Below are 24375 nucleotides of genomic sequence, written 5' to 3'. Positions count from 1 at the left end.
TCCTCCATTTCAATTGTCATTGCTGCTTCCTTCCATCAGACATCTTTCATGTATAAATACTATAATACACATTGACATACCTTTCTATTACTCTAAAAACAGTGTCCTTTAATCAGTGCTGTGAATATTGTAATTTTGTTGATGTGTTCAGTTACATCCGGCATCTATTGCACTTCTGTCCGTCCTGGGAGAGGGATTCCTCACAAGCGGCTCTCTCTGAGGTTTCTATGTGGTTTTACCCTGACTCTTGTTGAGGATTAAGGGAAAGAGGAGGCGCACTTTGTTAAGCCCTATGAGACCATTTTAATTTATGAAAATGGGCTATACAAATAAAACTTTATTGATTTTTGAGTGGGTTTAAATGAAGTGTGTGCTCCTCTGTGGTTACACAAACATAATGAATTGTCCTAAATGACACCAATGAAAAAACATGAAGGATAGCTGCCTCTCACTGACCAGTTTCTGACAGTGAGTAGCCAGTAGCATAATGTTTTTGGATTATAGACATTAGATGACATTGTTTTACTATTGTGAACCTAACATCTCAGATACACCTGGAGTGAATTTCATCAAATTTTGCACAAATGTTCACTTGGACTGAAAGAGCAGCTGATTAGATTTTGGTGGTCAAAGGTCATGGCAACCTAATATGAGTCTGTAAAAAAATGTACGTGGACTAACGCAGCCCAGGTTGGTAGAAGCTTGTACCTGCAGGGGGTGAATAATAGTTTCTAAAGTTTTTTTTAAAGCATCAGCATTTGTTCAACTGAGTGAACAATACATTTCCTGACAGATTTAGAGTAAATATGTGCAGGGTTGTTATGAAAAGTTACATGAAAATATGCAAAACTGAAAGTTATAGCGGCAGGGCCAATTTGTGTGTTTACTCCAGATTATATTTAATAATTATTCCAATCTAATGAGGCTGCAGCCCTGCGTCCCTGAGCTTCTTTGAAGAGCAGTTTTTATTGATTTTACCTAATGAAGCTCTTACAGTAGATTTAATTAGAGCCACAGTTTGGAGATGTGCGGGGATCATCTGCGGAGGTGGAGCTCAACATATATACTAACACATTAGGACTTTCGATCTGATAAGGTTTTCGCCTTTAAGGAAACTACTTGAGGCGTCTTTGCATGGATGAGAGCAGAGTTATATTGATTAAGTAATGAACACCTTCTCTTGTGTCTCAGTTTGTGTTTCCATAACTACTCCGCGTATGAGAAAGTTTCTCATTATGAGTTAAAGTATTTTTTGGAGTCTTCTTGTCCTTGACAACACCGCCCCCACCATTTCCTCCCCGCTATCCAGTTCTCCCTCCCTCTCTCTTACAGCCTGATTTATATGGGCTAATAACTGCCCACATTCTCCACGCTCTTTAACTCTCCATCTATTGATATTAGCCAGCCAGGAAATGGAGCTAAATTATCCCATTCAGCGGCTGACTTTAACAGTCCATGGGATTTACCCTCCAAGAGAGACTCCTGCACACTGTAACTGTTCTGCAGTGTGCACACAGAAACTGACAGATCGTAAAGACACCGACAAATGCTTATGCAAATGGCCATTAATTATGCTACATGATAATATATACGATTGAGCTGTTTCTCTTCCTGCAGAATATGGTGTAAATAAACACAAACGCATAAACACTGAGAGAATGTCAGCGCTCTCCAGATAAGAGGAGAGATATGTGAGGGTGGTGATAGGCGAGGATAAGGTGAGAAATAGAGAGGAGAGGCAGACAAAGAAGTATTTCATATTTCACAGACAACCGAGGAGCAAATGAGGCGTCCCAACCCCCATCTCTCCCCACCACCTCACCCAAATAATACCCTCACCGAGCAGACGGGTAAAGCCCTTCATCAGCCTCCAGCACATCCCTGCTGCCATATATGGACAAAAGTGGGTGAGGCAGTGGGGATAGAAAATTCCATCACTCCCTTCCACTTCTCCTCCTCATGCAAATCCTCTCCCCCTCTGGTCTTAATCACTCTGCTAGGTTTTTATTCGCCTTACCTCTTCTCAAGTGGGACAGCCCGGCCTGTCATTTAAAGCCAAAACCTTTGCATTGGCAGGCCACTTGAATAAAGTGTTTCGGTGTGGTGAGGGAGAATAAAAAGTGTTGAGTGGGGTTGCTGTATCATTGACAACACCTCATCCTCTTGACAGGAAAAGTGCATCGCTCCTATGAAAAGCTGAGATTTTCCTCAAGTTGAAGCACCCAGAGCAGCAGAACAAAGAGGTGGAATTTTTTGAGCAAGAAAAGGTGCAGGGTAAAGCGCTTTCACAGAGACAGCTGCTTCAGCTCTGCACACACTCTCCCAGCTCTATTGAAAAACCTCTGAAAAAAACTGATGCTCTAAACTGAGACCTAGTGGACACAAGGACTAACATTATCTTCAGGATTATTTCCTCCCTCCCTCCTCCCTCCCTGCTGCTCATAGATATGCACACATTAGCACCAGTGCCACTATCGCTGCCACCAGCATCTGTGGAAAGACACATTTCTGACTCCAGATCTCAGACGGGCCATGTAGCTAACAAAGAGCAGTTGTCTTTGTTCAGCTGGCTCAGGAGAGGGAGGGGTGAACAAGGAGGGATGAGGATGGAGGATGGGGAGAGACAGCTACTTTCCCTTTTCTCAGTGTGAACACACAAAGAGCCCAGATGCAACATTTCTGCACACACATGCAAAACTCTACCCCCTGAGCCCTGGAGTCCTGGACTGCATGTTCTTCAAAATTACTGGAACAATATGCCTGACAGTCGACAAATAATGCTTACAGTACAGTGTATCATATTATGTAATATACTCCACATCCTATTGTGTTCAAGGATACATAACACATGTCCAGTTCTGCTTTAAGCAATAAAAGTTTTTAAATAAGACAAGATCTGTGTTCCAATTCAGGGGCTGCATCCTTCGAAGGCTCCATTTCATCCCTGAGCAACTAACGATCCAACGGGTGGATCTTAATTTGGCCAACCTATCCCAGGATTCATTGCACACCAGTGACAGCCTTCGTGGAGTACTTGGTCTGTGGAGGCCACGCCTTAAACCCTAACCCTGAATCGGGACGCAGCTAAAGGCGGATTTATGATTTCTATGTCTGCCAGTCCACTGGGTTTCTCCAGAGTACATAGTTAGCAGTTCTCTGAAGCTGCGGTGCTTCTATTGAGACTGCACAGGTTGATGTAATTACCTGCCTGTTATGCTTTCCACGGCACCATGGGGTCAGGTGCAGGTTCATCAGCTGGGATCCACTGGTCACTGATGCTTGGCTCCTTCGTACCTCAGAACATGGACATCTCCCTGTCACCCCCTTCAGCTGCCCTTTCTTATTCATTGGACCCCCACCTCTTGTCCTCACTCCTCAGCCATAACAAGGGCTTTTGTTGCTCTATAGAGTTTAGCCCCAGTGCATCTGTCCCAGGCCAGAACAGCTGACTATGTGTTGAGAGCGTTGAGAGAAATCTCCCAATTTCACTAAAAGCAATAGGATTAAAAAATAGTATCCCTCCAATTGTTTGTATTGGTCAGTCATAATGGATCAAGATTACTCTTTGCGGTTTGATGCGTCTTCTGTTTAGACAAGAAATGGTGTAGAAAACAACAACCACCATGATCCCACCCTGCCTCACAAGCATCTGAAAAGGCTGTAGGTCACCTTATCTGTGCTGTGTGAAGTACAATGACAAGCTGTTTGGTTGTGACCTACAGAGAACTCACTAAGTAAACATATTGCATTTTTTAATCAGAACATTTTCTTGCTCATCTCTGGAGACACAACACAGCCTGTGTGGTATCATGATCTCAACATACTGTAGATCATCATTTAATGATGAGAGGCAGATGGTAGACATCTTTAACTCTGAGCTGTCTGACATTGCAAGGACGAGAATTTACTCAGAAATACTTGATGGCACTTTCCGTGCTTCTTCTAAAATGTGACGTTTCCAAAATGTCAGCTTTCAGCAGTCAAAGCAGTTTTCTCCTCCTTGGAAAAACATCAGTGATGTAAAAGATGGTGATGCCACATTCCAATTAAATATTAATGTGTTTTATTTTGTTGGGATGGATTAAGTGGAAGAAAAAAAAACACGGCTGGTTAATATTTTTCTCTGACAGGAAATATAACAATTATAAATAAAATCAATTAACATGAAGGTATTATTCTACTACACTATTATATTCTATCACAATGCAGCGCGCCCAAGAACAATTTCCTTAATTAATATTTTTTTGCATAAAGCAAATTAATGCAAACAGCTATCACTCACACACACACACACACACGCCATACACACACGCCATACACACACACACACACACACACACACACACACACACTCTTCAGAAACTATTTAAATTTTCCATTGGGCCAAAACATATCAAGCAGGGCCTGTGTTTGACAAACCCAAATGAAAGTCAATCCTCCAGAGCCTCGGCTAAATTGCTTTGCTCAGGAGCAATTATAAAGGGATCTGTTGATTTTGTTGTTAAGTGTCTCTGATTGGTTGTGGAGTGGCAGGCTCTAATGTGCACACTAATGCAAAGTGACATGTGTAACGGGAGTCAGGACCTCATCACCTCAGTGGCTATTAAGACCGATTCCGATGAGGCGTTTCACACTGGCGCTCACCTTGAGCCTTGGCTGTAAAGGTGGACGTAAACATTCATTGCCAGCGCTACTGGAAGAGGACTGTCCTACGTTTCTACAGAGTGCGGTTAACGATTGTCACAGTTTGTAGACAGCATGAAAACAACACTGCACACAACTCCAGAAATGTCTGCAGTGTCGATTTCATGTCACACATGCAGTATGCAATGTACAGCCTTGAGTTCCAACTGTCTTAACCTGGCCAGTAGCTTAAACTGTCTCTGTGTGTTTTAATTTATCTTTGTGTCAGAGTCACATTATCTAACTTCTGCAGCTGAATATCAATTTATAATTCTATTTTAGAACACAAGCAACAACAAGGTTAACTCTAGTTTAGTTTCTATTTCTGTTATCATATCACTTAGTGAGTTATTGTCACATCTAAACTGCCCTGGTGAAGTAAGCTCATTCAGATAGTATGTTATTATAACCTTGACAATAATAATATGACAATAACAACAACATTAAAAACAACAATAATAATTATAATAACAACAATTATATTAAAATTGAATACTCATTATTATTAATATCAGGTAATGTAAACCAGAGGGTTTGGTTCCTAACAGCAGAGGCCCTGTCACCCTCGGGACAGGGCCCCTCAGCCTTGAATAAGGAATAAGCAAACAGGTCCTTATCAGAAGATCTCCGGCAACGGGCTGGTGGGTACTGATTTAGAAGCTCAGTCAAGTAGCTCGGTGCCAAACCATGCAGTGGCTCGATTGTCAAGAGCAATATTTTGAAATCAATTCAAAAAACACAGGCAGCGAGTGAAGGACGGTTAAAGTAGAGGGGAAGTGATCGTGCTTTTGATATTTGGTGGAGAAATAAATAGGGAAAGGAAGTGGAGATGCGTTGGCCAATCATTATTCTTATACAGACTTTGTAAATATAGAGGCTAGTCTTTGTCTCTTGGTTCTATGTAGGATACAGATGATAGACGGTATGATAAACGATATAGATGTGAGAGTGGTATCGATCTTGTATCTCTTGGCAAGAAAGGAAATAAGTGTATTTCTCAAAATGTACTTCGTACCTGTAAATGTGTGAATTATCAGTATAGTTTAATTAGCACTTTTCCCTGAAAAGTGATAGTGTTTGTTCTGTGCATGTGCATGTACACACACATTTGTGATCTTGGCATGAAAATGGTGTGATGGTGACATTATGTCACAACAAGATGGCAACTGTGTTAAATGTTTAGAGGCAGGCATCTGTTCCAGTTACAGCTGAGGAAGGCATCAAGCTGTTCTCCTCGAGATCAGGTGTAATCGAGAACATCAGAGATACTTATACATTTATCTCACAAATGAAACTGTCTGTCCCTCCTGTGTTCAAAATCTTTGACAAAGGCTTTTTGAGGCATTAGCCGTTCACTTGCGTTTGTGTGTGTCTTCTCAGCATCCACTTTATTTTCCGCAAACCTTCATCCCATCACTCCTTGACACTTTGTATTTAATATTCGACCCATCTATGACCGAAGTCAAGCGTTGACAAGAAAAATGACACCTTGCCTCCTCCTCGGCTCAGTGTAATGCGGCAGAATGATGAGAAGACTTGCGAAAGGTAAAGCGGGGGGCATGTTACTGGTTCTCCCAGATGGCCATGTGGAGGGAGCTGTGTGATCAGAGATCTAATAAACCGGTGGATATGCTGCAGCGCCTTTCCTGGGAGGGAACTGTTGCCATGGCAACCGCACCACAAGCGCTGCAGGTTAATGGTGGGAAATTATGATTTGCTGGATGCAACCAACACACACAGGGTGACTGCTGAATAAACCTTCAGCTCTCGGTGGTGGGGGGAAGATACGAGCGGTTCCCACAGAGCAGCTTTTAAACACCACACAGGCCATTAAACAAGATCCAGTTGGCCCTTGGCTAAAACGAATTAAACCTCACTAATAAATTTGTATTTTGAGAGGTTTTACTCAACACTTGTTACAAGTTACTCACTAAAAATCACTTTTCCGGCTACAGGGAAAAGGCCCCAAAAATCTCATATAGTAAACAAGCACTTTGCTGGTGGTTTTTAGGGACGACTAAAGCTTTGGAGTCTGTGTGTGCTCTGTTATGAAAAGGATTCCGGCTGCCGTGTGTAGAAGGTTACCCTAACATCTGTGCCGTCTATACAGTAGCATGAGTCACACAGCAGCAGCGTGGGAGAATCCCTGATTGATCCAACAAGACAAAGGTTGAAGGTCTCCAAGACCGAGTCTCCGTGTTAGAGGGATACAATGCAGTGGAGGACGGGTGGCTCGACTTCACTCCCACACAAGTTGATGATTAGTGCGGCAGCCTCACGCGTACGAGGCTTGGCCCTGTCACCTCTGTGAGAAAGGAAGGTAGTGATTCAGGGGAGGCTGCTTTGATGCAGACGTTACGGAAGCTGCAAGTGCTTTTCATCAACCTGCAGAATTTTGCTCATGTTGGATGTGAGTGATGTTAACATGATTTCGTCATTTTTTCAGTTTGGGTTAATTTCTTCAGATAATCTCCTGCTGTTTTCTCACCTCCAGACATGATTTTTTATTAGTGGGCTGGTAGGAAAAAATGTATTGTGTTTTTCTAGATCAGACATTTGTTTTCTTCACAGACAGCCCACTGGCAACTGTGAGGAGATTAACCATAGTCTAGTGCAGGTGTGAAGGCAGCTCAAGTCTTTTGGAACGACTAAGACAACAAACAACCTAAACGTTCATGTTGAAGACGTCCAACAATCCCCCTCAGAGGGAATGTATGTGCCTTGTGGCTTTCCTGAGGACAGTTAGGCCTCTGCTCCATATTTAACAGCATGCAACATTGGTCTCTCTGGCTCTGCTGGAAGGAGACGCATCCGTCCCCGGGGGCCCATCATCTCATATTCTGTCAGTGTAGAGTGCAGGTCCCTAAAGACATCATCACACCAAGGTGATGCAATACATACTGCATTTACCTATAGTTTCAAAATAGTCCAAGGCACTTATTTACATTAGCGATCCAGTCATATGAAATTCTGCATTGTTGAACTTTAAACATTGCAGTGTAAACCGACTAAGTCAGACCTGTGTGGGTCCTCAGTTAAAAACGTACGGACATCTGTGACTTATAACCTGCACATGACTTCTGCCTGTCTGTCTCCCACTTTGTTGTCTCAACACAGAGACGAGGCACGTTTCTTCTCTGAAGCTGCAGCGTGAATGAAGAAGCAGCCAGACAACTCCCAGAGCGGCAGCTCAAACAACAAGTGATGAAACGTTGTCATTTTCACTACTGCCCCTTAGAGAGGAGGAGGAGGAGGAGGAGGAGGAGGAGGAGGAGGAGGAGGAGGAGGAGGAGGAGGAGGAAGAAGAGGAAGAATCTAACGACATGACAGAGAAAAAAGACATATCTCTCTCTCTTTCAACATAGACTTCTCTCTAGAAATGTTGTTTGTGTGTGTGTGTGCGTGTATGCGTGTGTGTGTGTTCTTGTTTTTGTCTCCTCTTTAGGACATTTCCAGAACAATTAATGACCAGTAGACCTCATGGGAACTGAAGCAAGGTTAGTGGTAAGATGTGATTTTTGGTTAGGTTAACATTAGGGTTAGGCCTGAATTGGTCAAGGTTAGGGTTATGCATGAGGTTTTGGCTATGCTAGGGTTAGGGGTTAGGTTAAAGGACTTGTCTTCCCTATGGGGACAAAGAGAATGTCCCCATAACATAAATCATTAAATCTTAAGGTGAAGACATGTTTTAAGGTTTGGTTGAAGGGATAGTTCACCCAAATCTACTCGCCCCTATGCCGATGGAGCGGTGGGTGAAGTGTTCGAGTCCTCAAAGTGTCCGGGAGGTTTGGAGTTTCAGGGGTAAACAGCATTTGCAGCCAAATCCACTACAATTGAAGTATGTGGGGACTACTTCTTCAAACTTAAAAAACAACATGAAAAAAACAAACATAAAATTCATCCATACTGCTCCTGTGGTGTCATCCAAGTGTCTGTAGAACCCGACATAAAATGCAACTTGAAAATGTGTAATTTACTCCGTGTTTTTGGCCTAAATGTCCTCTAGTGTATCGCGTGGATCACATTTAGGTTAGGTTAAGGGTTAGGCAAATGGTACAGAGGGTTGGGGTTAGGGTTAGTTGAGGGTTAGGGTTAGGTTTGGGTTAGGGTTAGAGGTTAAGTCTCAAGGGAATCAAAGTAAGTTAATGTAAAGTCTTCTGAAGTAATGGAGAGATGACTTTGTGTGTGTGTGTGTGTGTGTGTGTTTGATAGATATACAGAGATGTAGGGGGGGGGGGTAGAAAGAGAGAGAGAGAGTCTCTTATGATCCACTTTAAAGCCCATCGCATTTCATAATTATCATGAATTATTTATTATCAAGTCATTAAATTGATATCAACTCTAAGTCCATGTGGCACCCAAGTGTCTATGTACATCTTGTCCTCATAGAGACTTGCCAGCTTCTTTTTTTCAGCTTTTTAAACTAATGTTGGATAAACTGACAAGTTACGATGGAGACACTTGATTAAAATATAACAAATATAATGAAAATACGTCTCTTGCTCCACCACAACTAACAGCTCGTGGCTGGTGGGTCGCTCGGGGTGGGACTTCAGTTCCCATGGTGCTGATGACAGATGGGGAGGTTGCACCGCTGTCAGAGTCAGTGTGGAGCTGACCTGCACCAGGCAGCTGCTGCTCACTGGAGCCTGTGCGCCGCTGCAGCACCCTGTTCCTCCTCCCGCAGCCCCGGAGCGGAGCGCGTGTCACAGCCCACCGAGGGGCGTTTGCTACAGATTGACAGGATTTACTCTGCGGGATGAGTCTGATTGTTTTTATTCTTTAAAAACACCGCGTGCAAGCCCCTCGCGCGTCATCTTTGGAGCTGCGGACACCGGGTCATCCCGCAGCAGCCGCGCGTGCTCGTATAGGTGAGAGCAGTGTGTTTATTCAATGCATGTTCTGAAATGTTGATAGGCACTGTATGTAATCTCTGTGCATTTTGCTTTATCGATGTTTGTCGTTCCGATGCATGGATAAAGTCGTACAGATGAGTCCATGTTTTATGTGTTTTCAGATATGCACTGAAGATGAAATGAAACAATAACATGTTATTCCTCCTCTGCTGGGGGTCCCCGTGCAGCGCGTGTTACAGACTATAGAGATAAAATACTGTTTTTATGGCTTCCAGATTTGATTTAGACGGAAAATAGATCCTGGAAATTGTCCCTATCGTTGTCTCCTAAGCGTTTATTTGCAGCGTATGCGTTGGGCTAATCTTATCAAAATATATTAGGCTATTAGATTTGCAAGGGCACTGCGCTCTGCAGTCAGTGTATATGCACAGTATATGATTATTTCTCATTATCTCAAGTGTATAAATATGAACTGACCAGCTAGAGGGAGGGAAACAAAGAAAAAACACGAGACAAATCCGTGCACTATGCAAAACCTTATTGCAATATTCAGTTTTTGCTTTGATAAATATTAATGTGAGTGTCACAAGCTGCAGCCCTGACAATTCACTGCACTGTGACAGTGGGTTCAACCAAAAATGTAGTTTAACATTTACATAACCTGCAGCATCACTGGCAAGCAGCCGAGTGCAGCTCAAAAAAACTGATTATGGGATATAACACCCTGTCCAACATATCTGCATGCCTGAGGGTCAGGGGGTTGGCAGATGTCTGAGGTGAAGACACAGATGAGCGTGACACACCAGCCACAGGGGTTTGAGAGAGCAGGGATAAGTGTGTTTTGGGGGTCACCTTTGCCAAGTGGGCTCTTTTGTTTCAGCTGCTGCATAACACACCTGTTACTGAGGTCACAGCACAAAGGAAGTCCCTTTGAACCAAAACGCATGGAAATTAGTTTGCTATGTTGAGGAGAGAAATCAGCCCGTGAATTATTTGCACCACAGAAACTTTAACCACGCAACTTTGTGTTCTTTACTTTGTCTCACAGACTAATGGAGACAATTGATCCATGATGTCACCTAATGAGCCAATGATATGACAGTATAGCCGATTGTGGCCCTTTCCCATAATCCTACAATGCACAGTGGCTTGTCTCCTCAGCTATAGTGATATGGAGTGTGAGAACATGCTGAAACAAAGACTTTTCTTAGAGTGTGTGTGTGTGTGTGTGTGTGTGTGTGTGTGTTTGGGGTGGAGCCATTGTGATCTATATAGGGCCTATACTCTGCAGCATGTGGTGGGGAGACAGGGGCGCAACAGCTTGACCCTCTCCCTTTGTGAGCTTTGTTGTTACTGAGTCAGCTGTTTTCCCCTCCTTTGTTATGAAGTGAAAATAAATTTGCGTTATCTGCTCTTCACAGTGGTGTAAGACGTTAATGCATTTAAATGTAACCATATACAATTGAAACTCTGTGTAGTACCTAAAAAAAGTTAGTTGAAGCATTTTGAACTGCAATTATGCAGGAGTAATATCAAATGAAACCTAAAAGCACAGTTGAAGATGAATTCAAACATGTGGAAAAGTCATCTACAAGCCTGTTTGCAAAGATCCATTCTAAAAGCAATATTTTTGGCTCAGTTTTGTCAGTGTAGAGGTCAATTTGAACTGTGCAGCTTCATCTTCCTTGACCTCTGCATTGTTTTAAAATAGGGGGTCCCGTGAGACTGGAGACCTTGGCAGTGTCAGAGTGATGGATCGATGCTCCAGTGATAACATATTGGCTTCTCCCCAATACTGCAACTGTAAGGGGAAAGTGAAGTGGAGGGAGAGAGAGTGAGCGACAGCGAAAAAAATAAGAGTCAGAGGAGAAAAAATTGCGTCAAGATCCATCTCAGTTCCACGGGGAAATAAAGTCACCACATTGATTTGCAGTAAATAGAAATACAGTGACAATTTGCCGTGCGGTGGCTTTTAAATCCTAATTGAGTTTAAAAAAAATAAAAAAAACTTTCCTTTAGTTCCATTTAGTATTGGATTTTCTGTGTTTGTCATTTGTCTCTGTGGCAGAGCCCTTCATCCTCCTCCTCCTCCTCTTTACTGTCTCTCTGACCGAGTGGACATGCATCCTTCTTCTTCCCCTCCGCTCTACACCTCTGCCATCAGCAGCTGCATCAAAGCCTTGTGTGATCTGAAGGGAGACGCTTGCATACTAATGGAGTCGGAGCCGGCTGTGTGTCAGGCAGGGCAGCACAGGGACGACATGGAGGAAACATCAGGAAGCCCTACTTTGGCTCTGGCAATGCATGATTGTATAAGCAACTGTGGAGAAGACTCAAACATTGGAATATAAGTGCCTGATTTGATGGCGGCACCGTCGTTCTATTATATACTGTAACAGTTAATCCTGCGATGTCACTAATAGCCGTCTTCTAATGTCTTCACTTGGTTTTGAAACAGACGGCCTGTGGCATAGCCGTTGCTATGGCGATGGTATGTCTGTAAGACTGTTGTGCGGCCCCTGATTTAGAAACACTGCTAACATTTTGCACCCGGTGAAAAGGCTCCTCAGAAACTGATGGGCCGTGCTATCAAGTGAGATTCTACCTGGCTGCACCACAGATACACAACAGCGTTTGTTGTATTAGGTCCATTGCATCTCAACTCTAAGTGTGGAGAATAAAATTAATTGAAGTCTCTGATAACTTCATCCACAGAGAACTGTGACTGAAACCCTGAACTGCTTAGATCTAAAGAAACATCCGCCTGCGTCTGACTGCAGGTCTGTGTTTCGTTAGTCGTTCTCTTTATCTTCATTGCTCCCTGTATTAGGTCAGCACCCCTGTCTTATAAATGCAGTCATGAGGCCTTAGAATGAAGCAGACAAAGTTCCACAATTACATATGATGGTCTTGCTTTGAACCGCAGGGCCAGGGATGCTCCGGAGCTTTACAGGAACCCTGTGCCAATATTAGGGGCTATAAATGAATATTTTTAGATTGTGTGTGTTTTTATATGTGCCATGTGTACTTAAATTAAATGGCAAAGCAAAGAGAGTAAATCCCTCCTGCTGGAGGCTTCAGTTCAGACAGTCGGACGGAGAATGCCAAGCTGTTGAGGGATTTCTCTGTCTCCTTCCACTCTGTGTGAGCGTGTGCACGTCACACTGTGTGAGTCAAGTAAGAGTGGGGAGAACTGAGTGTGTATTTAGTGACAGTGTGGAAATGAGTGCAGTGTAGGTACATCTGTACGCATGCATTTTTAATTACGATCCCTCCGGTGTCGTTGCTCGTTGTTGCATCTGCCAAGAGATTAGTAATAGATTTCCAGGATACAGGTGCTGGTACACAATTGCTCCTGCCCTGCTACTGAGAGAATTAATCTCAGATCTGATCTCTGTCGTATCCCAGAGAAGAAAGGTTTACAAAGTGCTTCTGTACGGCATCATCCCATCAAAGCTGTGGGCTGCAGTTGTCCTCTGATGGAGTTGTTGTCATGTTTTCTATCCAGGGCAGCAGTGCAGTGGTTAGAACTGCATTGATCAGGGCCTTTGTGTGTGGAGTTGGCTCGCTCTTCCCAGGTTTGCATGGGTTTTTCTCTCCAGGCTCTTCAACTTCTTCTCACAATCCCAAAACAGTGAGATTAGGGTCAGGTTAACTTGAGTCTCCAAACTGAGTGTGAAGGATTGTTCTTCCTTGTCCAGGGTGTACCCGCCTTTTGGCCAATGTCAGCTGGGATTGGCTACAGCTCCCCTATGACCCTTAAAGAATAACTGTTATAGATAATGGATGGATGGGATTTCCAATCAATAAAAGAAAGCAGATACAATGAACATTTTGTTGTGCAGTTTGATCAGATGTTTTAATATTGTGTTAATATACCAACTCTAGGAAAGTTTGTCGTTGCTCAATGGGAAGCCAGTGAGGGATCATGGGTTTGACTTATCGCTAAAACTTAAAGGTCTCTTTAAGGACAATGCTTAATTCAGAATGTGTCTATGTAGGTATCATGTGGGCGTAGCGGGCAGCTTCTAAGTATGAACTTGGGCACTACTGTGATTATGAAGCAGGCCATCTGTGAAAAAGTATACGCGCTCACCAGAGCTTTTTTGGGGTCGATAAGGTCAACACACACACACACAGTGAGACATAGGTGGGAACGGATGCAGACCCCCATAGTGCTGCCAGGCTGCCAGAAACCTGGTGCCAGGTGTCTGAGTTTTATGGCCTCAGCATGAAAGCAGCAATTACTTCGCCTGTCTCCTCCGATTTAATACCCAACAACACAGAGGAGGAGAGAGGACAGTAGACCTAATACCACACTTAACATTTCTCAATAAAGTGATGAGCAAGTGTCAGACACATCAATTCATTGTTCAGAGACTTATTGATTGTTGAGGGCAAGAGGAAGTAGAGCATGTTTGGCAGTTATTCCTCAGATCTATAAATAGAGACAGGAAAAGGTGCAAGTCGCTGCTGCCACACTTCAGTCACACTGAGGGACAGAGGGAAGATCTTGTAGAGACCGGCCACCTGATACCAGGCACCACATGTGCTCTCACTCAAACTCTGTCACTTGAACTTTTCACCGCACATACCTTGAATTTGATTATGTACTTTTAAGTGACACTTGTTTACATTTCTACAAACAACAGTATAATGCTGTTTTTCTGCATAGTTATTGTTCCATTTTGTATTTTGTCAAGTTTCTTTTATACTACTCTACATGTGAATGTGGAAGAAGATCTGTGAAAAGGTGTCAACAGACAGAACAACACTTGAAAGGAGTGAGAAAACAATCTGTGTCTGTTTTATGTTAATATTGGAAGAACTTGGAACAGTTTTGATGTAAAACAAAATACACTCATCAATCTCTTTGTGTTGCACACACACACGCACACACACACACACACACACACACACACTTTATGAGAATAAATGTGAGCTTCTGTCAGACTAGAAGCCGACATTGTGGTGTTAAGTTTTAGTGAGTGAGACTCAACAAAGAGTTTCTTTCTCCCTCCTGAATAACTAAATGATCATATAAGCTTATTATTTCTCTTGGCTGTCTAATTTGCTTCCCCCAAAACCCAAATTCACACAAGATTCATCTTAGATACAAAAACAAATACTAACATGGACATTTCACACAATGCACAACATGTCCAAAAGATAGCCATTTACTTAAAGTAAAAACACATGATCACATAAGAGTTTAGTATACTTGGATACGTTTTCTGGAAACTGGTCACAGCCTCTTCATCTCTATTGCTCACGTTGCCTAATCTGCTTGTGGAAATTGAGCCTGCACGTGTCATCCACACAGACATTGAAAATTGGAGTCATGAAATAGAAGGATTAGAGCAACGGCGCAAAATATTACTTTTCCTTTGACGACTCTGCCTGTCAGTACTTCGGTCTATCTCTGCTTGTCTTGGCTTTACCGAACACGGATGAGTGTGTCACGTCTGCAGCCACAGCGCTGGCTCTTCAAAAAAAACTGCTGAATTCACTTGAAGTGTGCATGATGACTGCTTCCCATGGGACTGTATCATAAGTAGTGAGTGATTAACAGTGAAGAGCACACAATCCCCGTGTATTAAGCCTGTTGTGTAATGGGCTCTCAGCCAGAGTTTCCGGCTGTGCCCACCCCACACAGTCGTTCAAGAGCATCGCTGATATCAAGCTGGCATGCAGATAATCTACCCAGCCCAGAGAGAAAAAACATGATGGTAATCTCTGAGGAGACAGATATGCAACACTCAGGGAAGCAGAGCTAATATCAGCCCCGTCTTCTTAGCTACTGATAAACAGAGCTCTTACTGTACCAGGCCGTACCCTTCTGTCTTCATATGCTGAGGTAAAATACATTTTGGTGATGGAACGACCACTTTGTACAATTCTCTTTATTGTGAGCACATTTCTGTCACTGCTACATGACACCAACCCATTTTAGGAAACTCTTGCTTTGATAGAATGTCTTTATGGAAGTCCCAGACCCTTTGAGTGGTTACCAATCGTAGGAGGGCAATATTTTTGCATGTAAAACAACAATACATTTGTCCGTCACTCATGAGACTTAAACCATTAGAATAACCACACAAATACCACAGTGGTGAAGTAAGTTAAGGCATGTGTAGTCAGTGTTGGGCTGTGTATATGTTAACAACTGCAGGGCTACAAGGTCAATTGGACGGATCATTTCAACACCATTAGACCTGTCATCGTAGTCTCCCAAAAAAGCTGGGGGGGAGGGGGGGGGGGTTCATTGCTGAATATATCATTGCTGTACGCATCTCACTGTCTCTTATCTGCTGTTTCGAGTGTCATTACTGTACGGCTATCTTATCATTTAGTTTTTTACAAACACAATCAAAAATGTCAAAATATTATTGGATCTAACTGCCTTGTTCTGTCTGTTATTTTAGGTTTAATCCTCAAGGCGTGGAAGTGAGGTGTGGTGGTGAAGTTTGGACCAGATGTTCTTTGAGTATACTGCCTCATTCTGGATTAGAAGTTACCTGCTAAAGGTCCTACAGCAGCTAGCTAGCAGTCAAGAAGACTAATGCAAACAAACCTTCCCTTCATACCCTCATCCTGAACACTGCCTCTCCTCGAACGACTTCTGTGAGCAGAGAGCGCGGAAAAAATGGCGCTCAGCTCTCAGCATTGGCCTCCTTTTATCTGGCTGTGCCTTGGATTGATTCTTGGCTTCCTGTCGCCCATACATGGCAAAGAATGTCCTTGTTTGTGCGTGTGTGAGATCCGCCCTTGGTTCACCCCCCAGTCGACCTACAAGGAGGCAATTACAGTGGATTGCAATGACTTGAGGCTAACGCACATCCCCACCAACCTGTCAACAGATACCCAGGTGTTGCTGCTTCAAAGTAACGCCATCTCGCACACCAACGGAGAGCTGGAAGTACTGCTCAACCTGACAGAGTTGGACCTATCTCAGAACAACTTTAGCACTGTGGAAGCAGTGGGCCTCACAAGCATGAACCACCTGACCACTCTCCATCTAGAGGAGAACCAGATCAGTCAGCTGCCAGATCACTGCCTGGGAAACCTCTCCAACCTCCAGGAGCTGTACATCAACCACAACCAGATTAATTCCATCTCTCCTCGGGCATTTGCAGGCCTGCACAGCTTACTTCGCCTTCATCTTAACTCCAACAAGCTGCATGTCATAGACAACCGCTGGTTTGAAGAAATACCTAACCTTGAGATCCTCATGATTGGGGAGAACCCAGTGATTGGCCTCCTGGACATGAACTTCAAGCCTCTAGGAAGCCTGAGAAGTCTGGTTCTGGCTGGCATGGACCTCATTGATGTGCCAGCTAATGCATTTGTAGGTTTGGATACCCTGGAAAGTATTTCCTTCTATGACAACAAACTGGTCCGAATCCCTCAACTGGCACTTCAGAAAGTCCCCAATCTGAAGTTCTTGGATTTAAACAAAAATCCAGTTCACAAGATCCAGGAAGGAGACTTCAGGAACATGCTGCGTCTGAAGGAGTTGGGCATCAACAACATGATGGAGCTAGTGTCTATTGACCGCTATGCTCTTGACAACCTACCAGAACTGACAAAGCTGGAAGCCACAAACAACCCTAAACTGTCTTATATCCACAGGCTGGCCTTTAGGGACATGCCTTCCCTAGAGAGCCTGATGCTAAACAACAACGCTCTCACTGCCCTTTACCAGCACACTGTGGAGGTGCTGCCTAATCTGCGGGAGATCAGTCTGCACAGCAACCCATTGCGCTGTGATTGTGTCATTGAGTGGATGAGTTCTAATAGGACCACAGTACGCTTCATGGAGCCTCTGGCCATGCTGTGCAGCTCCCCAACTGAACTAAGGGGACAACTGGTTCGAGAGGCGAGGCTCTTGGAGTCCTTGGAGCAGTGCCTCCCCCTCATATCCCATGACACCTTCCCCAGCCACTTGAACCTTGAGCTGGGCATGAGTGTCAGTCTTGATTGCAGGGCCATGGCTGAGCCGGAACCAGAGATCTACTGGGTGACTCCTCTTGGGACTAAAATCACTATAGACACAGTGTCAGAGCGTTACCACTTGAGCCGTGAGGGGACCTTGCGGTTGATTCACGTGCAGGTGGAAGATTCAGGACGTTACACCTGTGTGGCCCAGAACACAGAGGGGGCGGACACAAGGGTCGCCACCATCCGTATAAACGGCACCCTTCTTGACAGCGAGCAAGTGATGAAAATCTTTGTCAAGAAGACTGAGTCCCACTCGATCCTGGTTTCCTGGAAAGTCAACTCAAATGTTATGTCCTCAAATCTGAAGTGGGCCTCAGCCACCATGAAGATCGACAACCCGCACATCACCTACACGGCCCGCGTCCCTGTAGACGTTCACGAGTACAACCTCACACACCTTCAGCCTGCCACTGAGTATGAGGTGTGCCTCACAGTCTCCAACGTCCACCTGCAGACGCACAAGTCTTGCGTTAATGTTACAACACGTAGCGCCACCTTTGCCCTGGACCTGTCAGGGCAGCATCCGAGTGCGGCGGTGCTGGCTGTCATGGCAACCATGCTGGCCTTCATCAGCCTGGCAACTGTAGGCATCTACATGGCCCGCAGATGGAAGAGAAAAAACTACCACCACTCTCTGAAGAAGTACATGCTGAAGACCTCCTCCATCCCCCTTAACGAGCTCTACCCTCCCCTCATCAACCTGTGGGAGGTGGATGGTGAAAAGGACAAAGATGGTAGCACAGAGGGGAAACCCTCTCCCGTGGACACCACACGCAGTTATTACATGTGGTGAGGTTTTGGTGAGGAGGCCTGGCCGCCTCTCCAGCTGCACAAAAAGACACACTTTTGCCATTTTGGTGCAAAAGTAGAATAAAGTTGCAAAATGTTGTTTTTTGTATTCACAGCTTTGCTGATAAGAGGCAGAGTGATTAAGGACAGGATTTATATTAGTATAGCGTATCGCCTTTGTTTGATTCTTTCTATCTCTTACTCGTTTCGGACTCTCCATGGAAGCAGTATTTAGCTTCCAGGTCGTCTTAGATGCTATGCTCTGTTCCTTGGTGCTTTTTTGACTCACTTTCTTTTGGGTTGATAATCTAGCAGTTGGGGCTGGCGGTCTTCTAGAGATCAGTGTTTCTTTCTCTGTTTTGTAAAACAGGTAATCTGTTGGGCACTGATAGAAACAAATAAAAGCTGACAGCGGGGTTTAGACTTGTTATACTGTCTACTGAATGTTAGCAATTGTGCAGTAATGTTGTATCAACTATACCTTTGACCTTTCTGATTTAATTTGTAAGACGCTAGGGTTTTAGTTTATTGATAAATATGGTGTTAATGCTAGAAATACAAATGTTTGAAATATCTTGAGTTTTTTTTTTAACTAAGGTGCACTAGAAATGTTTTGACTCTGTCCCTATTTACTTGCTTATTTTGCTAGAGTTTTGATTGCTAAGTGCTTAGCTTATTTTCACATTAAATATGTATAATTAAAAAGTCAAAATAAATGATTTTGGGTTCTTTTACAGATGTATGGTCTTTTTTTAATCCCTCTTCCAAACCGGTCATTCAATCCTTTCAGTTTAGGCAGACAGTTCTGTGTGGACTCACAATCTCATCATTTTACACCATCACAAGGCTCATTGCTGAACAATCCTTACAAACTGAGCTATAACTTTGTCAGCTTAATTTCTAAATATGAGAATGTGCTATTTTCAGTGACAGACAGACAAATATTTGAGGCTTTACTGCCCTCTGGTGGAATACTACATAACAAACCTTTGGACATGCATGGGGGGCAATAACCAGTGGGAAGGAATAATAGCAAAGTAAAACTGAGAGCATTTAGCATAATGAGATTACATCACCATAGATTAACACAACATTTGGTTTGCTTTTCGTTCTTTATGGTCATTTAGGAAAATTGTGTCAATTTCCGGCAGAGGAATTACAAAGCAAACAAATTAATCTAATCAGATAAAATATGTACACACACTGACACACAACCATACAATCAAGTCACACACAGAAAGACAAAGACAATAATTGATCATTGTGGGTTCCCTTTTGTCACAAATTTATCTATGTTTCCCAAAACATTATACAAAAATATTTTACATAAATTTTACATGTCAGAGTCATTACACATAAAGAAATACATTTCAGCCTTTATTCCAACCAGATCTTTGCTTATAATGACAACTGATAAAACTTATTTTCACATTTACAGGACCTCACTGATCTTGGCTATTGAAAGGTTATTCAAACCACACAAGCAGAAACAATGACTGGAGTGCTACTTGTGCTAGGAAAATAGAAACCATCAGAGTTTTATATTCAATTACAAAAAAGAAAATGGTTAAAAGAAAATAAAAAGCCTTTAGGACATTCTCCACTGCAAACTGTTTGAGGCCCTGTCTTCCTTTTTCTTTTAAATCATCTTCTAATAAATAGCCTCACTATTGAAATACAAATGCTGCTTTCATGGACTTTACTTCCAACACTGGGGTTAGAGAGCAGATGGAATAAGGGACTGTGTGTTGAAGACAAGCAGGTCAGGTCACTGTCGCTCCTCAGAGACGCAGCGAAACCCAAGATTAGAGGCCGAGCTGTCGGGAGTGTTCTGGCTACGGGCTGCACATCTGTATCTGTAACAGTAAGACTTGAGGAAGGAGAAAGAAAATTCAGTGGAATCATTTTCTTATCAATGGAAACTGGTTTGACAAAGTACACACTGTTTATTTAGCCAAAGCTCTATCTCTAATTTCTTAATGCTTTTATGAGACGGTTACCTAGAAAAGTAAAGAAATCCTATATTTCTCCTTGTTTGAGCATATACACCAACATGTGTAAGACGTCCTCTGTGCCTTCTTTGTATGAAATTAGCTGCATTACCATGGCTACTAATGCTAGTGGCAGACAAACTCAAACAGTCCCCAGTGGGCGGCTCAGATGTTGTGGCAGATTAAGTAAATGCACCATAAGTGTTTGCATGAGTTATCTTGTACTCTACAGATTTGACATCTTTCAATCTTGTTGAAGCTACATCCACAAAAAGAGATTAGAATCGATTGTAGCTCAACAGTTTCTTCATCTAAACCTTCATCTTCTTTTGGACTTTTTAAGACCCTGCAGAATATATAGAAAACAGCTTTTATTTAAATTGAATTACCTTGTGGCACATGTATGATCCTCCCTTCTTCACCTTGTCTGAGCCTGATGGAGGACCTTTCTGATAGAGAGGAGGATGAGGGAATTTCAGCACCACAATAAACTTATGAAAATTAAAAAGCTTTGAGGTAATAATGTCTTCTTACTGGGTTGTGCTGCTCGTCTGTGGTATGATGCACAGTCCACCAGTCTGATGTCCACTCCCATGCATTCCCCACCATGTCATACAGACCAAAGCCATTGGCAGGAAAGGACATCACCTGCAGGATATGGAGAAATAAAAATGTATGACTGCAGGTTCTAGTTAAAGAATTTTAATCAGACACATTATTAGAAAAATAATGGATATTAATTTGAATACCTAGATGATTGATATTTCTAATGTTGTTAATTATATTTTTGGAAGTTGCAAGATGACTTTATTCAACCTCTGAAATTAGCCATTATCTCAGCATTTTCAATTTCATTGGCAGTGGCTGCCTTATAAAGCGGTTTCCAGTTCCAACAGTAGCTCATGACTCATGAGTTACTCCTCCTTCTCCCTGACCACAAAAAAAAAGACATTTGTAACAAACACAAACATTCCTCCATCTTTTTTTTGTTGACTTACTGGTGAAGTTGTGATGTATCCATCCTCTCCAGAGTTATGGTTGGGGAAATCCCCCTGCCACAGGTTGGCGTAGTGTTTTCCTTTTGGGGTCAACTTGTTTCCCCATGGATAAAGTCTGCAAGCAGGAGCAGGCATATGAGGAAAGTGACAAAGGACACATTGTATGATGATGCATCGGCGTTTCAATATAATTTATGTTCCCCCTAATGAGTAAATATCACACCTGTCTTTCAGGCCGCTCCTGCAGGCGTACTCCCATTCTGCCTCTGTAGGAAGTCTCCTGTTTGCCCAGGAGCAGTAGGCGCAAGCATCTGCCCAGGACACATGTAGAACTGGATGGTCCAGTCTACAAATAACAGCTTTAAAGTGAATCACTGAACTCCTGTTTCATGAGTCACCTTGTTTCTTTCATAAAAAAAATTATGAAAATGAGCATTCTTGGAATTATGGTGAAGATTTTAGAATATGAAGCAAATTGTGTTTCTACCTGTCAGTGATGTTTGAGTCTGGACCCTCAGGATGCCTCCAGCTGGCACCTTTGACTGGAAGCCACCAGGGGGCAGCAGCCACCTAATAACAAAGTAAAAGTAAACAGTTGCTACACACAGATTCTGCTTCTCTGATAGTCTTGTTCAAAGTTTCTCTTACATTCCATCTTCAGTATTCATCTAAAAAGGCCTTTAGTGCACTGTGATGGTTCTAATGGTTTCTACCATTGCTGCTCTAATGGGCACACATGCCACAGGATGGGGCTGCACACAGAGATGAAGCTGTCATGTGCACATTCCCTGATGTCTGGTTTTTGTCAGGCCTCAGGCCTTGTACGACCAAACTAAGAACCTCCACAAGACTCTTAAAAAACAGTGCTATATATCCAGACCACATCTGTGGACAATTTAATTCAACAGCAACCTAGCCATCCAATAGACAGATAGAAAGTTAGGAAGGAAGGAAGGAAGGAAGGACGGATGGACGGAATGTGACGGAAGTACAGACAGACAGACAGACCTGTTTAATAATGGTACTTACTGCTTGGGTAATCTGGTTTTTGAGTGTCTCACTCAAAACTCCCTCAAATACAAATGAGTCTCCAAATTTTTCTGCCTAAAAGTAAAGAAAAATGAAAAGGGGAAGGAACATTAGCTGATGCCCGTAAAGCCTCAAATATTTAAATTATCACTGTCAAATAATTGGATTAATATAGGTTATTGATTTTTCTGCTTTTAATGAATTTAACCGTACATTTAATGTTATCCCGTACCTCAGTGACATATCCTGTGGCACCGACAAAGCTCTCGAACTGCCTGCTGGTGACTTCCTGGATCTCCATGTAGAAGGAATCCAGGTTCACCCGCCTCGGAGGGCTCTCTCCATCTGCAGGGATGCCCGGGTCGTCTGTTCCCATCAGGAACTCTCCTCCAGAAATCAGCACCATCTGCAGGTGGGAGCAGATGAGCTGTGAACGGCACTATCTTAAAGGGATAGTTCACCCAAAAATACAAAGTCAAATTAAAAAACTTTTTGAAGTTCACATTTTGTCAACTTCCTCCTCAAGTGTAAGGGAATACAGATGAAAATTCACTCATTATCTAACCAACACTATGCTGATGGATGGTCGGGTGAAGAGTGCGACATAGTGGTGAGTAGATAATGAGTGAATTTGCATCTGTTATTCCTTTACACTTGAGAAGGAAGTTCACAAAATTTAAAAGAAAAAAAAGTTTTGAAAACAGGAAACATCATCACATTTAAGTATTGTAACTATTTTGGAGCTGTCTGACCAATAGGCTGAACAAAACACACAGAGGACATTAGTACGAGTAAGATACGACAACCTCTGCAACAAAAAGCTGAAAACACATTAAAGTTAAAAATGAATAAAATACTTGAATGACACTGAGTAGAGCCCACAAACCCATGAAAGCATAATCCCCATAACAGAAGAACACGTTTTGCAAAAAGACAGGTAGAGACTAATTGCAGGAAACTTAGGATAATTCAATTCAATACTTCCCATTCAAAGTCGTTACATTCAACCCACGAGCCACAGGCAGATTGTTGTGCACCAAACTAAAGATGGAGGATTTGGTTAAATTGCAGCTGTGGGGTAAAGAGCATCTAAAAGGTTGGCCCTTATCTGATCTGTACACTTTGCCAGTAGGATGCAATGTCTTGCTTAAAGGCACTTCAGCAACTATCTAATGAGTCACATCACTGACAGGCTTTAGCAAACCATGACACTGACTCTGCTGTGATCTTTCAGGTCAAGTAAAGAAAGTTACCAATAAATAAATCCCAGTGACTCAATGGTTCCTTCTCTCATCTAGTCTGTCCAATAGATGCAGAACTGGAGGTTGCCGTGTTGTCACGTGACGTGGTTTACCCGACTCAGCGTGTCCCTCTCGTGTCCCCGAGCCTCGGACGGCTCCTCATTGGCTCCTCTTGAGTACTTGTCTGCTGGTGAAGATGTCCTCTCCTCCACAGGCTCCACAGCAGCAGCGGCTCTCCTCAGGTTCTCACAGCCGCAGCTCGGTGCTCCCTGCGCGGCGCTGAGGTCTCGTTCTGCTCCGCACGAGCCCAGAACCCACGGGAGTCTGGTCACACATCCGGAGACGAGAAGCAACAAAGTGAAGCAGCGCGTCATTGTTGCTAAACATCGACTCAACATGCACTCATGTTGTCGACGGTCTTACTTCCGCAAAAGTCACATGGTCGGTCAGCTGACTGTGGTCACTGCGCGTTCAGGTGCTGCTCGGAAGATCCAAAGTTGTGAAGTTCAGTGGAGAAAAACATGGAGGTTGTAAACAAAACATATAGTGTTGTATTTATTTGTCCAGAGCGTTTACACAACAATCTGACAGGTATATCAGTGTTATGAAACAGGTGCAGGTTAATTATAAAGACATCTGTATTGGCTAAAAGTGTTTGTGAGAGTTGGACAGTTTGCAAGTCACAAAGGGGTTGCATTTGACAAGTTCACATTAAGACTATTTAAATCTGATTATAAAACCATATTAATTTGTTTATAGGATAAGATAAGATAGTACACACACAAGA

At 43.0% G+C, this 24375-nt stretch overlaps 2 protein-coding genes across 2 annotated transcripts; one reads left to right on the top strand and one right to left on the bottom strand.

Annotated features, from left to right (window-relative positions):
• Positions 1 to 9421: 9421 nt before the first annotated feature.
• On the top strand, positions 9422 to 19067 carry LOC128446202 (leucine-rich repeat neuronal protein 1). Its single transcript, XM_053429195.1, has 2 exons — positions 9422 to 9554; positions 15965 to 19067. The coding sequence occupies exon 2, from the start codon at positions 16186 to 16188 to the stop codon at positions 18331 to 18333; it is 2148 nt and encodes a 715-aa protein (XP_053285170.1). The 5' UTR covers positions 9422 to 9554; positions 15965 to 16185; the 3' UTR covers positions 18334 to 19067.
• Positions 19068 to 19422: 355 nt separating this feature from the next.
• Positions 19423 to 24031, bottom strand: sumf1 (sulfatase modifying factor 1). Its single transcript, XM_053429207.1, has 9 exons — positions 23702 to 24031; positions 22580 to 22753; positions 22348 to 22422; positions 21806 to 21888; positions 21542 to 21664; positions 21319 to 21433; positions 20855 to 20968; positions 20710 to 20769; positions 19423 to 20199 (listed from the first exon to the last, which is right to left on the bottom strand). Exons 1-9 carry the CDS (start codon positions 23984 to 23986, stop codon positions 20098 to 20100), a joined length of 1131 nt encoding a protein of 376 aa, XP_053285182.1. The 5' UTR covers positions 23987 to 24031; the 3' UTR covers positions 19423 to 20097.
• Between the last annotated feature and the right edge of the window lie 344 nt (positions 24032 to 24375).

The sequence above is a fragment of the Pleuronectes platessa genome, chromosome 2 (genome assembly GCF_947347685.1).
Source record: "Pleuronectes platessa chromosome 2, fPlePla1.1, whole genome shotgun sequence".
Taxonomy (NCBI): domain Eukaryota; kingdom Metazoa; phylum Chordata; class Actinopteri; order Pleuronectiformes; family Pleuronectidae; genus Pleuronectes; species Pleuronectes platessa.
This window is presented reverse-complemented; position numbering and strand designations above follow the sequence as displayed.